The 24,034-nt window shown below is 47.6% G+C and overlaps 2 protein-coding genes across 3 annotated transcripts in view; one reads left to right on the top strand and one right to left on the bottom strand.

Moving 5' to 3' along the window:
- The window catches only part of armh3 (armadillo like helical domain containing 3), a 29,509-nt gene extending 8,781 nt beyond the window's left edge, over positions 1-20,728 (bottom strand). The window contains exons 1-23 of one of the 2 annotated variants that reach the window (XM_048987745.1): positions 20,594-20,728; positions 19,114-19,224; positions 18,642-18,698; positions 18,275-18,421; positions 17,673-17,780; positions 17,079-17,171; positions 16,005-16,079; positions 15,552-15,638; positions 15,091-15,147; positions 14,757-14,800; positions 14,321-14,381; positions 12,462-12,508; positions 11,256-11,331; positions 11,054-11,147; positions 9,750-9,851; positions 8,367-8,425; positions 7,811-7,876; positions 6,878-6,947; positions 6,328-6,388; positions 5,417-5,505; positions 3,200-3,282; positions 2,087-2,213; positions 1,161-1,236 (exon numbers count right to left, since the gene is read on the bottom strand). In XM_048987745.1, coding sequence (XP_048843702.1) covers positions 1,161-1,236; positions 2,087-2,213; positions 3,200-3,282; positions 5,417-5,505; positions 6,328-6,388; positions 6,878-6,947; positions 7,811-7,876; positions 8,367-8,425; positions 9,750-9,851; positions 11,054-11,147; positions 11,256-11,331; positions 12,462-12,508; positions 14,321-14,381; positions 14,757-14,800; positions 15,091-15,147; positions 15,552-15,638; positions 16,005-16,079; positions 17,079-17,171; positions 17,673-17,780; positions 18,275-18,421; positions 18,642-18,698; positions 19,114-19,215 — 1,781 coding nt within the window. In that variant the 5' untranslated portion in view covers positions 19,216-19,224; positions 20,594-20,728. Of the gene's footprint in view, positions 1-1,160; positions 1,237-2,086; positions 2,214-3,199; positions 3,283-5,416; positions 5,506-6,327; positions 6,389-6,877; positions 6,948-7,810; positions 7,877-8,366; positions 8,426-9,749; positions 9,852-11,053; positions 11,148-11,255; positions 11,332-12,461; positions 12,509-14,320; positions 14,382-14,756; positions 14,801-15,090; positions 15,148-15,551; positions 15,639-16,004; positions 16,080-17,078; positions 17,172-17,672; positions 17,781-18,274; positions 18,422-18,641; positions 18,699-19,113; positions 19,225-20,585 lie in introns of both variants that reach the window. The other variant, XM_048987743.1, reaches the window with a different exon arrangement.
- A 97-nt stretch (positions 20,729-20,825) lies between these two features.
- Positions 20,826-24,034, top strand: LOC125715965 (Hermansky-Pudlak syndrome 6 protein homolog). Its single transcript, XM_048988137.1, has one exon. The coding sequence runs from the start codon at positions 21,365-21,367 to the stop codon at positions 23,882-23,884; it is 2,520 nt and encodes an 839-aa protein (XP_048844094.1). The 5' UTR covers positions 20,826-21,364; the 3' UTR covers positions 23,885-24,034.

The following is a 24,034-nucleotide window of genomic DNA, read 5'->3' as shown; positions in this document are numbered from 1 at the left end:
ATGATCCAAAGATATTTACACCTTCATGAAAGCGCGTCACCAGCCCACAGCCTTCTTCAAGGGGGTAAAAAAAAAATAAGCTAGAGGCAAGTTTAGCCACGTCACAAGAGACAAGCTGCAGTTTGAAAAGCCTGACAAGGGAGGAAGCGGGTGGTGTGGTGGGGGGTCCCAAATGCAGCTGTGTTAGTGATCGCCGGCTCAACTATATATGCTGGTGCGGGTTGAGCCAGCAAAACACACAGACTGTGTTTCTCATTCACAGATTTGGGAGAAGTTTTCAGTTTTTCGGGAATCTCATTGGGGCACGAAGGCGGAGACCAAATTAAAGACCCCTCACTTTTCTGAAACCCCCCCACCCCCCGTCCACTCAGAGTGTTTTATTTCTATGCTAATCTCCTAAACTCATTCATCCAAAGTGTTTTTTCGCCCCTATTTATAATGACCTGCCACCAAACCAACACCGGTGACAAACGGTCGTGACCAAGTCCCTGACCGGCTTTCAATTTAAGGTCTGAGGGAGAACATTCGCTTTGCAGAAAGAGCGTGGGAGAAAAGGTCACCTTTAAAACACACACACACACACACACACACACACACACACACACACACACACACACACACACACACACACACACACACACACACACACACACACACACACACACACACACACACACACACACGGGGCTCTTACACAAAAACAACTCGATCAGAAACGACGCTCTTCATGAAAGTGAGCCCTCAATATCTCCCCAAAAAGTTATCACCTTACTCTGACCTCATCACCAAATTTTTACCACTGTTCTTTCAAAGTAAGCAGCTTACAAGTGCTTCTCTAATTGTGACAATGTGCAGTCAGACCCAGTGCACAGCCCCAGTCAAAAGTTACAGTATGTGGGGCATATTCATCTATTTATACATTATTGTCTTGTGTGTCTAACTTATATGTGTACTGCTGTTTCTGAAGTCTCAGGCAAACACTATTCCGCATGCTTGCATGTCTCGAAATGACAATGAAGTTTGACTTTACTTGACGTATGCGCCACCGTACATATGAGGCAGAAAGACACCAACCGCTTCAGAGAGTCGCCTCTTTCGCATGATCTTGGTGTTTGGTGAGGAGGCCGAGAGCTGCGGCTCGGTTCTGCTCGTAGCCTCACCTGACGTTGACGAGCGCTTGCGTGACCTTGCTGGCAGGCTCCTTCCACTGCCCGGTGTTGGTGGAAACCCTGAGCACTGAAAGCCATGAAGAAGATGAGGTTAAAGCTCCACACCCATCCTGACCTGCCCAGCCAAAAGAGGCCTTTTTTGTTGCAAAGTCTTGTACTTTAGGAGATTGAGACTATTTCCCATCTACTGAGGAAAAGAGCTCCACAGTACCCTGTTCCCCTGAAAGATCCTCCATTTGTCCAATTAGCACTTACTAACTTTGTCATGTGACTCATGAGTGTAAAACAGCCTCTGGCTAAGTGGGGGTGTGAATCCAATTGCCTCTTCATTCAGGCAGCTTGAATAGCACCCCCTTGTGGTAGCTGCTTTCATTACACAGGCAGCGCTATATAAGTTAGCTTCTACATCGCTTGGGGGGGACCGCGAAGAACCCTTTGGGGAAAGACAATTCCGGCTGCAATCACTTGGCCCCCTGCATCGCAAAGCAAACTGAATTATCTGGCATCGGCTCATCCCAGCCTCTTCGCTCTTTGTCAATTTAAAGCAGCTGTATGTGGCATGGCAAAGCGCTCCCCTGCCACCTCTCCAGCCTGGCACGTGTCTGACCGACCGTCATGGTATCAGGATGTTTTATCGTGCAGGCAGGAGTGCGAGGGCAACCCCTTCCGGATCCTCCCGGCCCCAAGCGGAGCCCTGCCAAAATCTCCCAGCCATCACTCATGCACTCGACAGACCCCAGCCCCATCCAGCGGCTGACAGGCATGTCAAAGAATCCATGTCAAAGAAAGGGACAAAACCACAAATTCCAGCACAGATGGCTACAGCCCATTAAAGGGGGAAAAAAACATCTGGATGCGAATCCAACAGATGAATAATTCAGCCAATTAGGTTTTTGTTGATGATGTCATCCACCCACCCATGCAGTAGAGGTTATCGAACACCTGGTGCATGCGGACGATCTCGTAGTAGAGCGCGTCGTAGCTGCTGGGTGTGGGCAGGAAGCTGTCGCCGTATGTGATGAACATGTTGAAGAGGTTCACCACCTGTGGGACGCGACAGACATGGAGACGGTGATGTTGAGGGGGAGTGAGGGACACCCAGAGCTTTCCAGCCGCATACTGACACCCCCATGTAATCTCCTGGCTTATCCCGCAAATGTAATTTAAGACTCCGACAACGCAGGTCACCCTTCAATAGCTCTTCTTATATCGCATTTTATCACGGGAACGACGAGAACAAAAACAAGTGGCTTCCTGAAAACGAAAAGCATTTTTCACCAGAGCTCTGGGTTCAGAAACAGCCGCTGATGTGATCCACGTTATTTTTAACCATCGCACAGAACACCCAGCGCGCTAATGAAGCGCTGAAGAGGAACGGCAGCTTATTACCGCGCAGGTAATAACGCAATCCCCCCCCCCCCACCACCACACCCCGCTCAGACTGCGGGGGTCAAAAACATTCATTGTACTTAAGACATTAATCACAGCAAGAGAGGAGGATCCCTATCGCTTTTATCAGATTAATGGACAGATCGCGTGCAAAGACATATTTAACTGCACACCTAAGTTAATAAGCAACTCCGTACATGGCTGAGTTATACTTTTAAAATGGTTTATAGTTAATTTATTTAAAAGACACATTTATTCAAAGTGAAATACATGCTTGAGAAACGTCCCTAGAGCTATTAGGGGGTCAAGGGTCCATCAGGGAAACCAGGAACGTCATGCTTCGATGCTCTAATTAATCTTTCAGGCATGGCTTTTATTTTATGTTATAATTATTTTTATTTATTTATAATTTTTTGTCTTGTTTTATAAGTACTTTCTGGTGCTTGCCGGGCTGTCATTGTAAATGTTCTTAATGCTTTGCCTGGTAAAATAAAAGTTAATGAATGAATGAAATGAGGCGTCGTAACCCAGTGAGCCACACAGCGCCCCCTACATGTCACACCAGAAGTTCAAAAAGCTCAGAATACTACAGTATTTGTAGGACGGCCTCGCGGATCTGCAGAGAACATCCCGCTTCTCACCAGCAGTGCCAGCTGAAAGATGTTGTGTTTTGACAGCAAACTGGTCTCGTTGGACAGAAGGAACTTCAGGAGGTTAATGAGCGCTGTGGAGGAGAGACAAAAAAACAGATGTACAAAAAAATGGAGAAATTTAAGCTGACAAACTCGCGCACAGACTGACACGGCTGCCGTCAGCCACGGCCTGTGGGACTGGGCATGCAGCCTGGCCCGCCTCATAACAGCTAACTTAATCATTTAAAGCCTAACCTGACCGCTAGTGCATAGACACTGTGCTATGACAGCCCTCAAATCTTCATGAATCATTTTGCCGAAAGTGTCAAAAGTAATAAGTTACCCTGAGCTTTGTTCCTTAAATCGTCAGTAAAGGATTATGTAACGAGTTGGAAATTTGCTCAAAGCTTTAAAGCAATAAAATGTTTGAAGGATTTGTATTAGACTCAGACTGCAGATGAACAGAATCTCAGGGAAGGGCAGGATATCGTAGCGATTATTTGTTTTTATGATTTTCGCTCCATTTTTGCAGTTCTTCTTGGCCCCACAGCTCCCATGACACTCACTCGGCCGCCCCCCACCCACCTGCAGTACCCCGCCCCCGACCCACCTGCTGTACCCTGCCCCCGACCCACCTGCTGTACCCTGCCCCCGACCCACCTGCTGTACCCTGCCCTCCACCCACCTGCTGTACCCCGCCCTCCACCCACCTGCCTTACAGAATTTCGTTTAACCGGATAACTTGGGCTAAATGGACATTTAGCTCAAACTACCATAAACCTAACAAGTTATCCAGCTAAGCAAGAAATCCTGCTTCCTGAAACACAAGCTTCCATTACGAGGTGAAGCAAAACTGATTTGTGTCATTATGATAACAGCAAAGTGTAAGATGACAGCACAACCACCAAATAGCAAAAATCTTTTCTCAGAAACACTAGACAAAATCCCTTTTGCCCCAAAGCCAAGGAGAATTGTTTAAATGGTGCCTGCAAGTAAAACCCAAAATGCACACACATTACTGCAGAGAAACAAGGCATTTTGTAACACAGGAAACTCGCATAAATGACAAATCAATACTATGTCAGACAGCGACCTCGCTGCGTTGGTGTTAGCCATTAGCGTGCATGTTTCCGTGTCATTTTTCATTCACTTAATGTGTTCAGGCTAACGAGAGGCGGGAATGACGAATGACAAACGAGAAACATCTCCGGGTGAGAAGCAGCACAGCTACTCTCTACAGAGGTAGCAGCATTTGGCGCGTTTGTGCCGTGGGGCCAAGCTGAGAGGCACAGCAGGACCAGGCTGTGGCAGAGATACCCCCAGCCCCCCCGCTGGGGCGACCGAACCCTCTGAATGCTAATGGTCGCTAATGCTAATCAAAGGAGAAGAGTCAGCACAACAGCAAAGACATGGAAATCGCGCAGAGAACTCATGTCAAAAACAGCACTGAGCGCTGTGCTCTGTAACGGTGTTCTGTAACATTACCGCTGCGCTCTGTAACGGTGTTCTGTAACATTACCGCTGCGCTCTGTAACGGTGTTCTGTAACATTACCGCTGCGCTCTGTAACGGTGTTCTGTAACATTACCGCTGTGCTCTGTAACGGTGTTCTGTAACATTACCGCTGTGCTCGCTTCTACGTTTATAATCCTCCCTTAACATTTCATGGACCTTCTGATGTTTTTTTTCTACGCGTCATTATAAATGACTGTCTGGGTTAAATAAAACCCACCTCAGACCTGATATGAAAACGCTCATCACATGGTCCATAAATGTGTGCCTGAGTGGTCACCAATACAAGCCAAACCCCTGCACACGAAGTCAGGTTTCCATCCATTCCAAACTTGGGCAAATCAGTGTTTTTATTTCATTTCTACAACATAAAAGTCACCCTTACAAGCTGGAGTGGGACTCAAATCACTCCATTACAATTAACTGATTAAGACATACATCAATTTATTTAGCAAATGCTTTGTTTATCCAATGCCGCGGGCTCTGCGCAGAGACCCAATGAAATCCTTCGGCTGACCCAGGGATCTGAACTGGCGACCTACTGATCATGGGCACAGTGTCTTAACCGGCTGAGTCACATCACCGCCGTCAATGACAGCCACAAACTGCAGCGGGCTCACCTGACCACAGCGGGCTCACCTGACCACAGCGGGCTCACCTGACCACAGCGGGCTCACCTGACCACAGCGGGCTCACCTGACCACAGCGGGCTCACCTGACCACAGCTCCCTCCAGGTGTAGCTGAGTCTGACTCGACATTTCTTCTGATAGCAGATGAGCTTGTGGACCACTTGTACACAGCGCCTGGGGACATGCAGAGGGGCACACCATCGAGTGAGAGAGCTGGCCAAACACAGCCACAAGAAGCTCACTACATCCACATGGCCCATGAGGTACCAAAGACTAGGGGCTGAAGAACTGGTCAATTCCGGAAGAAACATTCATTTATCATTCTTATTCCTCATAGATGAATGTTGAAGTTTAGACTTCAGGTTCGCGCTCTAATTTGGTTTCAGATTTGCTTGTCCAATATGTACCCTTTCTTACAAACAGTCCGCTACACCTTTTATACAATAATATCTAATGCAACATAATTTTCCCCTGAAAGTGTCAATGACAATGTTGATCCTCACTGACAGAGACACAGGGATGTTTCTCAATATAAAGAATGCAAAGACTGTGCTTGTAGTTTCCACATGAACGTTCTTGCTAATTCGCCTCCTAAGAACAAACTTGGGGCACAATGAATGATGGGACTGGTTCTGTTTGGCGAGGATGCATCCAATGTATCGTTCATATTTGGGACGAGGCAAGAACAACTGGGGATTTTTACCGTCCTCCATACTTCTGTTCTTAGCATTGGAACGGGTCTTCGGCAATGGAAGATGATGTAAAACGGGTACATGAGAACACAAGTATGGTCAGGTGCGCATATTGAGAAACAACCACTGAGATCCTCAAGCACAATCTGAGTGCTCCAACAGCTCCTTCGCTGACCAGCCATTGGTGAAAGGTCACAGTGCTTCAAGGTGATTGGCCCAATTGTCACAGTGCTTCAAGGTGATTGGCCCATGGGTCACAGTGCTTCAAGGTGATTTGCCGATTAGGATGCCCGTTGGCTCTTACATGTACAGGTCCATGGGGAAGTCCTTCATCATGTGGCTGACGATGAACTCCACCATTAGGTCTGTGAGTACAGGGAGACAGAGAGCATAAGGAGCGAGAGCCAATCTCTTTGAGAAGCGTGTCATGTTGAAAGACTGAGGCACAAACACACAGAAGGGAAGTCAGGAGCTGTTTCTCGTGGTGGCAGGTCCCCGCTCTTGTTTTCCCTCCCACATATGCACGGTTTTAGGCTACCAGATGGCACGCCCATCACTGCTCTCTCTCTGCTGTGCCAGCCACGATCTCTCATGTTTGCCTAAGAGGGTGATTTCAGAGCCTCGATTCAGGCCTGCTTATATAAACAGGAGCGTCTCATCCAATCGGAGACCATGTCACAGGAGAAACCGTTAGCTTTAAGGCAGCTTTGCCCGTTCTGTGATATCAATCCTGGGTGGGCAAGGCACCAGGCTTCCGGAGTCAAGTCACACCCTGCAGAGGGACTTGTAGGGTATTCCTGAATACAACCATGTCATTCAGGAGCATCTCTCTCCATGACGATAGACAGGCTTACCTAGAACCGCACACACCAGGGGCCTGGAGGGGATGTTCCGGTCTGCGGGCTTCTTTCGGTGCCTCATGGGCTGAAGGAGACACGAGGGCCAGATGACCGTCGGGAAGCTAACCAAGGAGTACTGATGTTCGCATGCAAGCCTACAAAGCTAGCAAAGCTCATAAGTGTGTAACACCTCATAAACACGAGTGCCTGATCCAACAGGATTTCAGCCACGCAAAAAAACACACAGAAATGACACGAGTCTTAACATACAGCATTACATGACGGATAATCCGGAACAAGTCGCGCTGGCTGCAAGAAGCAATTCAGTCCGGCTATGCTACCTGGCAGCCCCCCCTCAAAAAAAAAAACTATACTATATGAGATCATTTATCTCCAGGAGGAGATAAACTCGCACTTAGGGAGTCTTCAATGGCCCTGAACAGAGAGACGGCTTCGCTGAAAGCTACAAACTCACAGCCCATTTCCCATCAGGGAGGTGCAAAAACAAACAAACAAACAAACAAACACTGCACTGCACTGCACTGCACTGCTGGCAGGCCATTTCTTTATTGGAAAGAAAGGATTAGGGGGGGGAAATGAAAGTGTTTTGACATTTTTCATCATTCTCCTTTCTAGACTATGAATCCCCAACTGGCCGACTTCGGTCCACATCCAGACCAAAACAATTTAATCCAGACCACATGATTAAGCCCCCCTCCCCCTCCAATGCACTCTGCCACCCCCTGATCAGCAAATTTTATCGAGGCAGTGGACCTTGGCTTTGTATTGTTGATGGAATTTGGTCCTCAGGGAAAAATATCTGGGGAACCCTGGTCTAAAGAGCTGTAAGGAAGACTGCAGGATGATGGTGAATGTCCTAGGTGGGGGGTGTAAAGACATGGCACCCCCCACCCCCAAAAGACCTTTGGCTTTGCTGTATCATCTTACCATTCGGTGCAGGTTCACCTTGAAGTTCATGTTGTCATCGTGCAGAAAGGCGTTGGCATACTGGTCCTGCAGAACGGGGGGAGCAACGAGTTTCAGCTGATTTAGTGCAGGCTGGGTTGTGTTGGCTTGAAGACCTTTGTACTCCTGGCATTTCAGAGCCAGAGAAATTTTGAGGCCAAAGAAAGATCCCCCAAAGCCTAGAGGGACACCCCCCCCCCACAACCGAATAAGCAGAGAGGTTGATGGGGAGGTGAAATCGTTAGCGATCGACTGGGAGCTGCAGAGACGGAGGGGCTGGGCTCCCTGTCGTTTCGCATTCTGGAGCATAACTCAGACAGGCCCCTGGGGCACTGCCCTCTCAAGCCCTTTCTCTCCAGCACCGTGTCTCAGCCAAAGTTACATGGAGGAGGAGCAGGGAACGGCAGCAGAGGAACATGCCCTGCACAGCCATTTGTCGAGATACACCAGCACCATCCAAAGTTGGAGAAGTCAACTACCAACAGGACACCTGTCGTGATCCAGCCATGAGCTGCTGCGTTGGCGGTTGGGCGCTTACCTCCGCGATGCAGGTGAGGACGATGAGGCACAGTCTGGCACTATTGAGTCGGTGTTCGTCTGCAGTGGAGAATATGGCGAGAGCGGGTAAGAACAGGGCTTGAGGATCTATAGACAGTACCGGTTTGTAGGCACATTGGACCTGACAGAACCCATGGATAGTACCGGTTTGTAGGCACATTGGACCTGACAGAACCCATGGATAGTACCGGTTTGTAGGCACATTGGACCTGACAGAACCCATGGATAGTACCGGTTTGTAGGCACATTGGACCTGACAGAACCCATGGATAGTACCGGTTTGTAGGCACATTGGACCTGACAGAACCCATGGATAGTACCGGTTTGTAGGCACATTGGACCTGACAGAACCCATGGATAGTACCGGTTTGTAGGCACATTGGACCTGACAGAACCCATGGATAGTACCGGTTTGTAGGCACATTGGACCTGACAGAACCCATGGATAGTACCGGTTTGTAGGCACATTGGACCTGACAGAACCCATGGATAGTACCGGTTTGTAGGCACATTGGACCTGACAGAACCCATGGATAGTACCGGTTTGTAGGCACATTGGACCTGACAGAACCCATGGATAGTACCGGTTTGTAGGCACATTGGACCTGACAGAACCCATGGATAGTACCGGTTTGTAGGCACATTGGACCTGACAGAACCCATGGATAGTACCGGTTTGTAGGCACATTGGACCTGACAGAACCCATGGATAGTACCGGTTTGTAGGCACATTGGACCTGACAGAACTTATAGACAGTACTGGTTTGAAGGTACGTCGGACCTGAGAGGACCTGGCAGGATCTATAGACCATAGTGGTTTGAAAGCACGACGGACCCGACCTATTTCCCATACACACCGATTCAAGGTGTCAAGGGTGACCAGAACCAAGACTCAGACAGAAAAAAAAACAGACAGATTAGATTAATAAGGTGCCTAAAGAACATTTCCACTGAAAGTCGGATAAGAAATAATTAACTCAGGCCTTCTGAATATATGCAACGAAACAAAGCCGAAGTCGTAGGCAGCCGTAATGGAACCGCTCAAAGCGGATGCTGCACCCACGTTTGTCAGGAGCAGATGGAGGAGATGTTATTTTGAGGAGCTGGGCTAATGAAAATCTATTGTCAAAAGTCCACTGGTTTTGTGAACACGGTAATTTTCATGGTAGCACAACAGTAGCAAAAAAACCATGACATTCGACATGAACAGATTCTTGGATACTTGCCAAACACTGCTCCATGTCTTTCAGGCAACCTGGACAATATGACTGCTGGTCTGGAGCCTATGTTCCTCCACCAAAGGTCCCTTGGGTAAGTGATAAGCAGCTACTTTTGACCGGCAGTTCTGCTGGATCACACTTACCTTTAGTGTCCTGCATGACGATGGATGAGTATTTCAGGAAGGTGATGAGCAGGTTGCTTGTTTGAAGGTTAGGGTCAAGGGGCAGCTCAGCTGAGTTCATCACTGAAAGGAGAAGGAGAAGGAGAGACCAAGGCACCACCCATCACGGTCATGCACAAAAGGTTCAGAAGAAAATCCCCAAAACTGCCATTTCCGTAATTTTTCTGTGTACAGACAACATCTGGCTCTTCTACGGAATCTTCATTGGGTCAGATGGGCAAGGTGAGAAGATTACCCCAACATAAGGAGGGTGCCTTTGACATGCTGAAGTCCATTTCTCAGATGTGGTAAGAATGTTCAAAAGAGCATTAGGACCATTTTTCTACACCCTGCCCTCAACAGCTAAGAATTTCCTGAAGGAAAGGGAGGGGGGCTTCATTTATAACACCTGGGGAATGTAAACACTTTCGTATATCCGTTTTATTTGTTTATAAGTCATATCAAACAGCAATCTCAAGCGTTCAGTAGCCGATAAGATCGTCCAGTTACTATTGGAAAGTTGGCAGTTTAAGGCCTAGAATAGACTTTGCTGTAACACCCTATGGTACGACTTTCAACCAGAAATACCCTGATAATTATTCAGCAATACCAGCGGGTAAAAGGATCACTTTGAATTAAAGCATCAGCTAAAGAATTTTTTTAATATTAATAATACTTAGTGTTCAGCAATTCTAAAAATCGCAGCTGATGGAAAATACCCAACTTAACCCAGGATTAGCCGAATCCCAAACGGAGCTACGGTGTTAGAAAACGCATTACATCACCGCCACCATCACCACCACCCACCCAATTTAATTACAGCGTTCCTAGCTGCCATGAGGTAGCCCCCACCCAGAGAGATTACCAGCCATCACACGCCCCCACCCTTTTCCTTTTGCAACATCAATCAAGGTTTGCCTTTTCTTCAAACTTTCATCTCTCGCTTGAATCAACACCAATCATGTACAAATAAGGAAAAAGTATTTTCAGAATGCTTAAGGGAACACAGAGGTGGAACTGCTGTTTGGGACGGCTGTGTACAGAGGCGTCTACAAAAAAAGCTTTGTAAATGAGTGTTAGAAATTAATGTCAATGACCGAACATTCCCGCAAATCTGCATGCATAAAGTTAACTGTGGAAAAGAGGATCCCCCAACAGGCTGCTACAGGTAATGCACCCTGAGGTCATAGGGCAGAACGGTAATAATCTATTTATCTTCATCTCAGATCTGAGCCCATAAGCCTTTAGATTATTTTAGCATGCGGTGGCAAACACCCGATACTCACCGTCCAGGGAAGGGGGGGTCGTGCCTAGGGGTGTAGTGGGTGTGACTGGGACAGGCGTGGTGGGTGTGGTCACAATATTGACCTCTGGATGACTCTGAAAGTTCCATAGAGAGCGAAAGCTACGTCAGCTTAAGAGAGGGAGACACCCTCTGCGAATGTGGACCGGAGAACGGAAGCGGCGAGGCGACCCCCGCAGACTCACCTGCACGAGAACGGTTATGAAGTTTCGGTTCAGGTGAACGGCCTCGTACAAGGCCAAGAGAATGGCTTCGTTAGTCCTGCAGGAAAAACCAGCAGTGAGCAGGAGACGACGGAACCACCTACACCGACCTTCCAACGAAGCAGCGACTTGGTAAACACTCCAAAGCTAGAGAAAAAAGCAGATCACGCAAGTACACTCCGCGTACAAAAGCGGTTACGTATATCGTATGATGTAAAAAAGTACGCTTAATATACTACTGCAAGGCATCATTAATGCATTTTCAAGTATAAGTGAAAGACTAGCAAGCTACAGTGAGCCAACTCAGAATAAGGAAAGCACCAGCACTCATCTATACTAAATAAGAGTATTAATTTTAATAACTGAAGCCTGAACTCAGCAAGGCATAAATTAATTGATGAGCCTTATCACAGCAAAATGCTTAGTATGCGATACGCAAGAACGCATTTAAGGAAGGAGCACCGGTGAGCAATTTTTACACGGCGGAGAAAAGACCTCGGAAATGTTCTCTCGGGCAGCTGGGGTGCAGGGCGAGCAGAAGGGAGAGCAGGAACCGGGAATTATGGGATGGTGGGCGGAGCACCAACCGCGCTTTGATCTGGGGTTTGTTTGTTAATATCAAATCAAATCAAGTATGACGGCCTTTGGTAGCTCCGACAAAGGAAGAGCTCAGGCGCAGCCCTGGATAATAGGGCAGGAAGGACTCATTTGCATATTCAAATGACCTTGCGCCGCATGGGGTGTGAAAAAGTTTCTGTGACGAGTGTCCTGGTGAAGTATGATAACGGATCCTCTGACAATTCCGCAGACAAGCCTTCAGCCCATGACTGAGCTGCAGGAGAAATCACTGCGGAAAATTAAACGGCACACTCTTTATTGGATTACGTACGCCTTTCTTACCACATGCTTTTTGGTTTTTTTTTTTGTAAAAAATGGCCCTGAGAGCGAATAACCGCCATTATCTCGCTCACCCCTGACGGTTCCCCTCTTAAATTATCTGCCGGCAGCGTCATTATAAATCAGGTCCAGATGGGAGTCACCTGAACCAATTTCAGGGACAACGCGAGCAGAAAAACAAAGTCGGCAGAGGTCTCCCAGCGAAGAAAACACAGATGTTCTGGAGGTCTGTAGGGTTACAGATGGGATGGAGAGCTGGGACGGGCACTCAGTCTCCACTCTGGGACTTACTGCACTGATATCTTCTCTTCCGCATCAGCAATGAACATATTGCCCACCTGTGGACAACAAAGGTATTGCAGTTAGAAAACAACAAACATCACCCAAAATTTATTTTTGGACACTTATCTGGCTCCAAAATGACACTTGAACAGAATAAGCGGGACAATTCATATACGATACAAGAAGATAAATGAGTTACACAGATAATCAACACGACCATCCAGCTAATCACCAAAATCAGGCCCAGCTCAACAGAGAAGCAAATTAATAACTAATTAACAATATTAATTGAGGCATGATAGCTCCTATGAGAGAAATACATACAATCCAAAGCCAACATTAAGCCATTTAATGAAACCTTGTACTGACACTGGCTTGACGTACAAGTTCATAAATCTTGTTCTTATATTAACTGATAACTAAGGGACAATGTGCTTGAAGCCACAGAATGGAAGTCAATTGGCCCCTGGATTCTAACAGCTGTCCTGTGAGGATAAATGACATGCCGAAATTAATCCCCCCCCACCCCTCGTCCTGACATTGCCAGAGTCTGTTTTTTTCCCCTTGCCTCTTCACTCCATCCACACATTCCAGAACTCCACTGTTGCTACGGGATACCATCCCTTCCGAAACCCAGCGGCATCCCTTCCTTCAGAGACGAACACCTACTAAACTGTTGAGTCACATCATAGAGAGTTTTTACATAGCCCAGCTGGAGTATAGCAGGAAGGTGAAGGACTAAAAGCACCTGGGACACCCCCCCCCCCCATAAACCTTGGGCCTGAGGCAGACATACTAAAAAAGGCTTTTTGGAACAGTTTTATTCCACTTGTAGTTAAAGAACACCTGCGGAAAGGAAGAGATCTGTTTACATTTATACTTGCTTTTTTTATTTTGTAGTACAACCTATATGGATGGTGTTTGGTCTTTAACAGACTCAGAGAGCTTCGTCGGCCAACAGCTCAAACGCAACGCCAACTTGTTCTCGGACGCATTCAGGCTGACAAACAGCTCATGCCGAACCTCTCAGATACTGGCGCAGAAGCAGCACACGAGACCTGCTCTGCCGCTAAGCCTCTAAATGATTTATGAGGTCTGTCACGGCGTCTCTATTCAAGCGCTCCACACACCCAGGTACCACAAGCATGGGCGGCGATGCCAATTATTTCTGAAGAGCGAGATTTCGGCACTTTGTTGAAGGCGTAATTGACGAATCCCCCTCCCCACATTCTTTATATGGGGGTGTCACGCATCAGAGAAACCTGAAGTGCGAAGAGTCCATCGCCGGTGGAAATATGAGAACACTCCGGTCATAGAGTAAAACAAACCCTCTGTCAGGCACATAATCATAGGAACAGGCCAACGTCACCATCAAAGATACGTCACGACTAAGTTAGCGACTATTTTGCCCTGTGAAGAACAGTCATTAAATTTAATTCAAACCTTCCTATTTTCAAGCTTCCCTCAAACAACCACATCGGATCCTATTCTCCCATCTGACTGTAACAACAAGATGAAATCAGGACATATATATTCATAAAAAGCAAAAGTATAGCACATCTAGCCATTCCGGAAAAATTATCAGACAATATAAAAATTGCTGAAGGGCTACCATAAGCTGCAATTTCCCTGTGAGAGAAGGAATAAGAGGTTTGTTTTCATGCAGTATTGCTGGGAAAATGCTCTTCCATCCCCTCCAGCACCAGGCACACTGAGCATGCCCAGAAGATGAGCTTACCGAGCATGCCCAGAAGATGAGCTTACCGAGCATGCCCAGAAGATGAGCTTACCGAGCATGCCCAGAAGATGAGCTTACCGAGCATGCCCAGAAGATGAGCTTACCGAGCATGCCCAGAAGATGAGCTTACCATGTTGGTGAATGCAGAGAAGAAGCCTCCCTGGTTTTCCTCTTCCTTGTCCTTGTACTGCCTGTGGGGGCACATTTGTTATTGCTCCGACTCCGCCCCCCTGCCTTCAGGAACCAATCAGCCTATCTTGCTTAATTGGTGCCAGCATTTCACGTAATCAGCTGCATTCATAGGATCTCATGCTCATTCCACCCTCTTGGCCAGAGATGTTTTGTTTTGATCTAAACTACTCTAGTCCAGTAATCTCACTTACATTTGTGGCCCGAACCAGCCGATACTGGCATGTTTAACCGGACTGACATGATCCATTCTCCTTGAAAATATTCCTTTCGTGTGCATTCTGTATGTTTTTCTATATTCCAAACTGTATCTCCTGTATTGTAGCAGCTCAGTGTCTATCCCCAACTGATGCTATCCACCCTGTAGCGCCCCCTACCTGTTATATTCCGTCAGGGCATGCGAGATCACCATCCCAAGTCCCTGCAAAGACACGAGGGTCACGACAGAAGCTTGGTTAATGTGACCCCACTTCTCTGCCTGTAAGACGGGTGCTTCGGAAAAAAGCGCTACGTTATTTTGCCTCAGTTTCAGCTGGGTGCTCATGCGGAGGCACAGCGCTCCACCTACGTAACGTCTTTACACAGCACTACGCCATTCTTCCAGGCTCCCAGTCTACAGGAAATGCTAGACAGACGTTATGATTTTTACGTAGTGCTCAATATACATGTTAATAATGAACATTTCAAAAATCTTAATGGTGGTCGACTTACATTAAGGGTGGGTTCGTCATCGACTATAGACAGTTTCACAATGTAGGGATTCACCGACTGTCAGGAGGCAAAAATTAAAGAGAGAGACGGATAAGCAAAGCCAGGATAATCAGGCCCGGTGCTGCAGTGAGTAATGGCGGGGCGCAGTGGGAGGTCACGTCTGAAAGCGCTCTCACTGCTGGAAGCAGCAGAACACTCCGCCACTGGCGGGGGATGACTGGGGGACACCAGGAGCTCAAACACTTAAAGGCTGATTATTCATTGTTCAAACTAAGGCTGAACCTTCCTACCATGATAAGGGGGAAAAAACGTATTTATGCAACCTAGTATAATTTAACATGTCACTGATATGATTATAGTAATTTATGAAGTGTAACGATATACGGTAAAAACACATACGACGGCAGAGACTGTAGTCATGGCAACCGGAATCTCTCTATTTTAACGGGGGGGGGGCTCACCTCATACTTCCTGTAGTTGACCAGGAGTGCCAACAGGACCACGGCATCGTACCCATGCTGCAGTCTGCTGGGGGTCCCTGAGAGGACCTAGCAACAGTCGGGGGGGGGGGGGGGGGGGTATTAGAGAGAGCGCTTCATAAAGTGGTGACAGTGGCAAAGTAAACCTGCAGGCTGCAGTGCGGTGTGTGGACAGGGTTTCCTGTTCTACCCACCAATGACAACCCAGGAGAGCAAATTACGGAACAAAATAGCACTGAACTTGAAATCACCCAGAATAACAGTGTCTGTCAACCCAGATCAGCAATTATACCGAGACAAACGGAGCCCATCCATTAGACCGACTCCCTGGATTCCGCATCCAACGAAAAGGGGAGCACCTACTCACCATGTTTCTACGGCTACTGCTGGATCAGCACGGCAAAGATTTACCATGACGGTGACTGACAGTCTCACCTGTAGAATAGCCTCAAAGATGCTGTTGATCATGACATACTCCAAGAGCGTATTCTGGCTGATGTTATCAGTCACCTAAAACAGAATACAAGCATTTCAGACATATAACACCAGGGAGATGTTCCACAAGGTTTAGGAAGGCCTATGACCACTGCTGTAGAGGTAACTCTAGTTTACTCTAAGGTCTATCACTCATGTTCTAAAAGTGCCATCATTACTGCTGTAGAAACCTGTCTTATGTCCCAGAGGGTCCATTGGCCGCGTCCCATATGGACCATCGCCCGCGTCCCAGAGGGTCCATCGCCCGCGTCCCAGAGGGACCATCGCCCATGTCCTAGACGGCCAATAACTACCACTACAGGTGCCTCTGCAATGTTCCAGAAGGCCCATCACTAGAAGGTCTGTCTCTACTGTGGAAAAGGCCCCTATATGTTACTGAAGGCCATGCATTCATATTCAAATCAAGGTGGAAAAAACGAGTCCTTTGTATCTTTTCACCATCACAGGAAGATATTCAAGAGGAGTCATCGGAAGAACGCCACCGATCTTACAGCTGACTAGTAAAATACCCTTACAGTAGATAACATCTAACACTTGACTGAAAGTTTGCCATCTTGGTGCCACGATGAGACACTCATTGTCTCTAAAAGCAAAAAACAGATGCGGTAAATTAGCTAATGATGTCCATCACTCTATTGACCATGACAAAAGGATGGAGAAAAGTCATTTGTTTTCCCGAAGTGCTCTCAGAAGCCTCCGCGCCCATCGAGCCCCAGAACGCAGGCACTCCGTCTCTAATGACAGTAATGATTCAAGTGCCTCCGAGAAAAATTACAAACCTACAATACGCTGAGCACTGCAAGCGGCGCTAAACCCAATTCACTTGATTACAAACAGTCGAACAAAGAAAAACAAATTTGAACAAACAATCAAAAAACAACAAACAAAAAAAAAAACAACAACAACAACATTAGCGGTGACGCTAAAAACGGCGGCTGTGACGGCTGTCTGCCGGTTGTGTTTGTCATGGCTGGTGGTCGTAACGTTACGGAGCGACAGCAGAAACAGCCTTACCGTGACCAAACAAAGCAGCATCCTGAGACAGAGGCCTTTGAGGCTGTCAGATCCATCTCCACACAGCAGGGTGTCCAGGCTCTCCATCAGGTCCTGCAGGGACACGTCACATGACACCGCTTACCACACAGGCCGGTGTTTCCCAACCCAGGCCCCGGGGACCCAAATTCCACATTTTCGCTCCTCATTTTTGTTCTCGTAACTGTCTGGCAGGGAGCAAAACGTGGGACCGTCTGCAGGTCTCCAAGGACCGGATTGGGAAACACTCCGCTTCAGGAATCTACTTGCAAATAAGCATCATGAAAGCATCCTGCCACATAAAAACATCACAGCCTCTTTGTGAGGGAAACTGTTGGTTCTGTGAGCGGGGTTTGGAAAACAATGTCCGCTGAGAAACTAAAAAAAAAAAAAATGAACTGAACTGCATATATAGCAGGGTATTATACATAAACCGTTCAGGTTTCTCCTCTGCAAAGCTGTCCGCAGGTCAGGCTCTCATAAAAATAAAAGAAACTGGAATTACATGGGCGTGGTAAGGGTACACGTTACATCATTCTTACTACACAGGAGCAAAGGGGTCAAAGGTCAGCCCACCTTCATGCGAGCCTCCGCCTTGTCAAAGCCCATCAGCATGTTGATGATGTCGAAGCCCGATGACGGTTTATTTTTCTGGTGGACGCCCCGGAACAGGGCACACAGCGTCTGTAAGATTTACCATAGCAAACAGTGGGAATAAAATCCTGCGGTTTCACTTTGCCCCAAGCCTTGGAGACATTCTGGTGTCTAACCCTAAGCCTAATCCAAAACCTAAGCCTAATCCTAACCCTAAGCCTAATCCTAAGCCTAACCCTAACCCAAAGCCTAACCCTAACCCAAAGCCTAACCCTAACCCAAAGCCTAACCCTAACCCAAAGCCTAACCCTAACCCAAAGCCTAACCCTAACCCAAAGCCTAACCCTAAGCCTAACCCTAAGCCTAACCCTAAGCCTAACCCTAAGCCTCTACCATCATCCACACTCACATCTGATGCTTTGAGTACAATCACTAGAACCATCATTCAGAATATGGCCTCCAAGCTCTATCATGCAGCGCCGATTCTTCTCCATGCACCTGGAGAAGTTTTCCACTGACAAGGTAAGGAAACCAAGAATGACAGTTAACTAAGTGGTCCGCTGCTGCCCCCCACTGGTGCTCACCTGCAAGGCATTTACCACCTTGATCTGGTGTTCCTCGCTCAGTGTGCGCACACAGTGGTGGAAGAGCCGGTTGATGTTGTCCTGGATTTTGGTCACCTCATCTCCATCCAGAGACTCTAGCTTCGCCTCCAGGTACTCCAGGTTTGCCTGGGAAACGAAGACAAAGGAAACGCAGAGTCACGTATGATTTAAAATCAGCTGAGGGGGGGGGGGGGGGGGTGTGGAATGGGGCCCACATTAGACACGGTGCAGTTCAATGTGCTTACACAGGGACAGAGCTTTGTCCTTGGGACATAAAACTTCATCGATCGACCCCCTCCCCCCTCCAAAGGAAGACACATTGTAAACAAAATATGGAATACCTGACCTTCATGAGGAAGAGCTCCTCCCAGAAGCGCGGTTTGTCCTTGGCTGGATCTTCAACCTAGGAGTCACAGAAAGAGTGAGTGACCGGCCGGGTGGAAGGGGCCAGATCATTAAAATAAGTGAGGGAGACAGGTGCAGTATGGACAGAGAGCAGCGTTTAACTAAGCTAACCCTAACCCTAACCCTACACCCAGCAGCCTGGCTAACAAAGCAAGCAGTGAAAGCACTGTGGCACCTTTGACATGTACAGTGTGGAGAAAATCTCATTTGCACACTCAAGATCAACTGGGCATTTTTTGTGAGTAATCTGCCCCTGAATGAAAGCTGGCCGACGTTCTTGAGATGATTCTGACCTGATGTTTGAGCTAACTTGGACACGGCCACACAGGAAGTAGACTGGGCGCCCTGCCTCTTCACGAAACGACTTTTAGATTTTCATGTCGAAATAAACACGGAGGGAACAGCACTCTCACCGCAAAGATCTCGTCGTACATCAGCACCACCTTCTCCGTCAGCGGTTTCTTAGGGGTCGAAGACCTCCTCAGCAAGCCTGCCTTCTTCTCCACTTGGGCCATGGCGCAGTCCTAGCATGGAGGAGAGACACGGTCATCTCTGAAACAGGCAGTTCCCAGGTCATCATCTCACAGACACCTGACTTCCAGCTCTCAGGAGAACCTCAATAAAGACTCGACAGACCTCCATCTGATTGCCCCACACCCCCTTTATATAAGCGCTTTCTCCATCTCTGCTCCCACCCGGCTCCCTATTGTAATCCCTGCATTTTGTTTTCATTTTGCTTTTGGATATTCTTTCATGCCTCCATATCATGCATTATAAGAAATACCTGGTAGATGCAGACCAGCGCAGCTAATTTAAGCTCGGCAATTAATATGCTGGACAGTTAAGACCAACCGCAGACTGGCAGATACAACGACAAAGGGATTCTTTATTTGTAACCACTTCTAATTACAAGTGAAGGTGTTAATATGACACGTTAAACTCACCGCCTGAAGATTTACGTAAGGCACTGACTTACAGCCATTAACATAGAACAGAAACAGATCCCATAATTAATGGAGGTGATTTCCATTCAGTGGATGAACAAATATTTCTGCAATATTAAATTATAATAAACATGTGTACAAACCAGTCACGGATCTGGTAAGAGTAAATCCACCAAGCGTTAACCCCCCCCCCCCCCCCCCCCCCCAAATACACCGTGTCATCTATATTGGTAGTTAAATTGCATTGTGACAAAAACTGCAGGTAGCTTATGCCATTCTGCCGAAAGGCTTACACCATACCATGATGTGAATTTATGGTCTATATATAAAAGTTCTACCAAGTATTTTAAACATGCATAATTGGTAACCTTTTATATTTCATTTTTAAATATAAATCACTTTTAAAAGTGTGTCCCCCCCCCGTCAATTTAAAGTAATTAAAGTGGAAAGGCGGTGGATCTGTCTGTCTGCTTTACATGCCGATGGTGCAGCACAGGTGCAGTTGCTGTTTGCCGAACATCAGGAGCCCGAATCCCGTATTTACCACTGCTACTTCTGTGCAATAAACGAAGTTTTAACGCGCGTAATTAACGTCCCTACAGAAAGCACGTCGTGATGTTACAGCGTTGTGAAAATTAGTGTTAGCGCTGACTGCCCTGCGCATTCTGATCAGCAGTAGAGAGACTTATTCGCCGCATTTTTAAACGCTTAGCTGGGGTTCAGCTGATGAGTTACTGCGGTGTTTCCGGCTGGTGAGCCTCATCTTTGGGCTTTCTGCCCTCACAAACTGGGGCAGGGGAGCGCCTGCTCCTACCGCCGCTGTCACAGTAAGTTGTCATTGGCAGACACTAAGTTGGCCGTTTCTTAAATGACTTTTTGCCTCGGTAAACTAACGCTTACATATGTTCTTATTTAAAAATATGCATACGGTTAGTTCCTACCTGCCTACCGAGTCAAATGATATTTGTCATGCGTCTTTTCTAAGTCGTTCAAGAAAACGAAGAGGTGCCTCGACTTCTGCGGGGTCGATGGAAATCCGCATGAACGTCGACGGGGCAGCCCGTCTCTGGGTCCTAGTGCCTCCCGGTTAGGGAGAGTGTCTGCGTCTTTACAAACCAGGCAAATTATACCGTGATCTAAAGCACCGCTGTCATTTTATTTAGTTTTTTTCTTTGTTTGTAAACTGCTACTCACACAGATATGAAAAGTGGAACATGCAGCCGCTGCACTTTAGTAAAATGAATATTGAACTTACAACTAATTCATCTATGGACACGTCAGGGCTTATGGCAGTGAACGAGTTAACAGTGAAATCCGGCTGTGTACGTAAACCTCAAAGGGCGGGGCACCGTCTTTACGTCATTTTTAATGGACGGAAAAGCAGGAAGTTTTCAAAACAACAGCACACGCCGCTAGGTCCCAATGCTCCTTCGGGTTCGGAGGGGGGGCGGGGTGCGGTTTGAGTTGGCCGGTACTTGTTATGCGTTAATGTAATAGTCGTGTCAGATAGAGAAGTCTTGGAATTTCTGTGGATTCGTACCGGATCCAGCAAACGAATCAACAGAAATATTCAAAAGTTGCGGTTTGCAAAAGACATATGCTTCGAAATGCTATATTCATGTAATCGAGGTAGTTATTGGCCTTTATGCGGAAATTATGCTTCCTCTTGTTTTTTTCAGTTCTCTTAATTGATACTTTCTGAGGCGAATGTTGCCAAATAATGAAGCGACTTACTCTGCATCAAGAGACAGATTTTAGTGACTTCACCCAAGGTAGGGTTTTGATTGACTTTTTAAAACAGAACTCCGCCAGTAGTATCTGCCATACCAATAACATTCATAGTCGATTATCCAACATCCGAATTAGTCCAAATGGGCACCACATCCATATAATTATTAGCGAGCCGAAAAGTGGCCTTTTAACTTTCGACAAGCATATACGACATACTCAGTCACGCAACCAAAAACTTTTAGTGTTAAGCCGTACGAGATCAGTTTATATCGTGGACGTTGTCTACTTGAACAATAGTAACAGAGATCGGGTTGGAGATACAGCCGTTGTCGTTTTTGAAAATGGAAAGTCCGATTTTTGGAAATACTGCGAGCAGGAAGGCTGGCATTTCCTGCAGACTCTGGAACTGTGCCAGATCCCTAAAGCGAAAGTGAGGTCCATCTGTGTCAGCGGCAACATCATTGTCTGGTGTGAAGAGACCCCACCCTCCAAAACAACATCAGCTATCAGTGTTCATCAGAACTGCTTCTGTTACCGTGTCTGCAGCAGATCTTATGAACTGGAGGAGGGGGCAGCCATCTTGGGGGAGGTTAAGGTCATTCTGCAGAACAGTCCTCGGTTCATGACCGTTGCCTCTGGAAACAATGTGCACCTCCTGCCAGACCCAAAGGGAGGTGCTTTCAGGAACATCTCTGGTTTCTTCCTGACATGGTTCCCACAGTGTGGCTCACTTGCCATCAGCAGTATCTCCAGGGGAATTCTACTGAGGAAGGAGTCATGTGCTATGAGCGATGGTTATAATTTCACAGAGCTCGTATCCCTCGTGCTGCCTTTGGCCTCCAACCATCTAGAAATCTGTGCTGCCTCTACCTCCAGGTGTGACAGCCTGTCCTTTCTGCTGAGCTCTGGCTGGATCAACATGATTGACAGTCATGGCACGTTGAGACAAGTCTACAAACTGGCGGACAGTTGTGGCACCATAGGTGGCAAATGGATCGACATGAATATCTACCATAATTGGCTGGCTGTGATAGTGGGGAGGACCTTATATTTGATTGATGCCCAGTGTGGCTTGAAATTGGAGAAGATCCTCCTGAAAACAGATGGGATGCTTTTTGTGAACTGCCAGGACAGCCAGGTGCCACACATCCTGACAGAAGCTGGGCTATTCCAAGTGAAATGCCGGGATCAAGACTTCAGTCATGTGCTGGACCAAGGCTGTGTCAGGCCAGATGACGTCCTTATGAAGGCTGTCTTTGAGGAGTCTTGTAGGCACTACCAGAAAAGGAGCCTGAGTGACAGACAAATTACAGTGGAGACGCTGGTAGCTGACAGGAAATTCCAGGCTCCTTTCTTATTGTCCTCCATCCTCTGTGACTTCCTGAAAGTACAGGATGGAAGCGACCATGACTACGGCCAGCTACTCGGCTTCCTGAAGCCTGAGTTGAAACGCTTCATGCTGCTGGATGGCATCAAAATGTTAGCGACTGCAGCATCTGAGAAGGACCAGAGCAGCTGCTGTGAAGTGTTGGTGTGTGAGGAGGTTGGCCGGCTGCTTCGTTCAGACATGGACAGAGAGGATGTGCTCCACCTGAACCTCATGTTCAACATGTTCCCATCTGAATCATGGCGGGCCACACAGGGGATCCTACAGCTTACGTTGAATGAAGAAGGATCCTTTTCTGCCAAGGTTCCACTTGAGTTATGGGGGACTATCCTGTCCAGTGTTCAGCCGTTGGCTTGGCCCACACATCAAGGCTTTCTTCCAGCTGTGCCAGTGCCAGTGTTTGAGCTGATCTGCCAGATGTTTCTTCGATATCAGCCTCAGTGGCTCCCCAGATTTCTGGAACTGGCACAGCAGTGCAGTGGTGACCTTTTGTCCACTTCCTCCAGGCAGAAGGCCAGTCCTGACGAGACCCCTCTCTACAAACGGGCCCTTTCGGTGCTGCCATTAGGCAGGGACACCCAGGGCCTGGAGGTGGAACTGCTGCTGTGCAGCTGCAGGCCCACTGGGATCCTGCAAGCCCTGCGGCTCCTTGTGGACCGACGCCAGTGGGAACAGGTTCTCCAGCTGGCAGAGCGGTTCTGCCAGCAGAGCCCACTGCTGAACAAGGAAATCTTTACGACCCTGCTACAGGAACTCTCCCAGCATCGTGACCTGGACCCTTACCTAGACCGAGTATGGGCCCTGTGTCCCACGGACATCACAAGTACCGGCATCCTGGGTGTGCTTCTGGAGAGCCTTTCCCCGTCCGGACCTGACCCTTTCCGGACACAAAACTGCCAACTTACCTTAGGCCTGCTAAGGCCCCTGTTGAGCCAGGTGCTCCAAAGAGAGACCAAGGTCAACCAGGGGTGTGTGAGGGTCCTCTGGCCCCGAGGCCATCCCCCCCCGGTGCCCCCAAGGCAACCCAGGAAGGTGTTGGTTGAGTCTGATGTTGGTCACCCATGTGCCACTTATCAGCCTGAAAGTGCAAATGGACGACTGGCAGCCAATCCTGATGGCTAGAGCTCACACCTCAGCTTATAAAGAAAGTTTAGGCCATTGCCGGGGAATTGGGAGGGAGCAAAAACGTGGACCGTCTGGTGGTCCCCGAGGACCAAGTTGAGAGACCTTGTATTACATTACATTTTATTAAAGACAAAATCTCCATAGCTA

This window comes from Brienomyrus brachyistius, chromosome 20 (genome assembly GCF_023856365.1).
Source record: "Brienomyrus brachyistius isolate T26 chromosome 20, BBRACH_0.4, whole genome shotgun sequence".
NCBI classification, from domain to species: Eukaryota; Metazoa; Chordata; class Actinopteri; order Osteoglossiformes; family Mormyridae; genus Brienomyrus; species Brienomyrus brachyistius.
The sequence above is the reverse complement of the archived record's forward strand: the minus strand, read 5'-3'. Positions and strand labels throughout refer to the sequence as shown.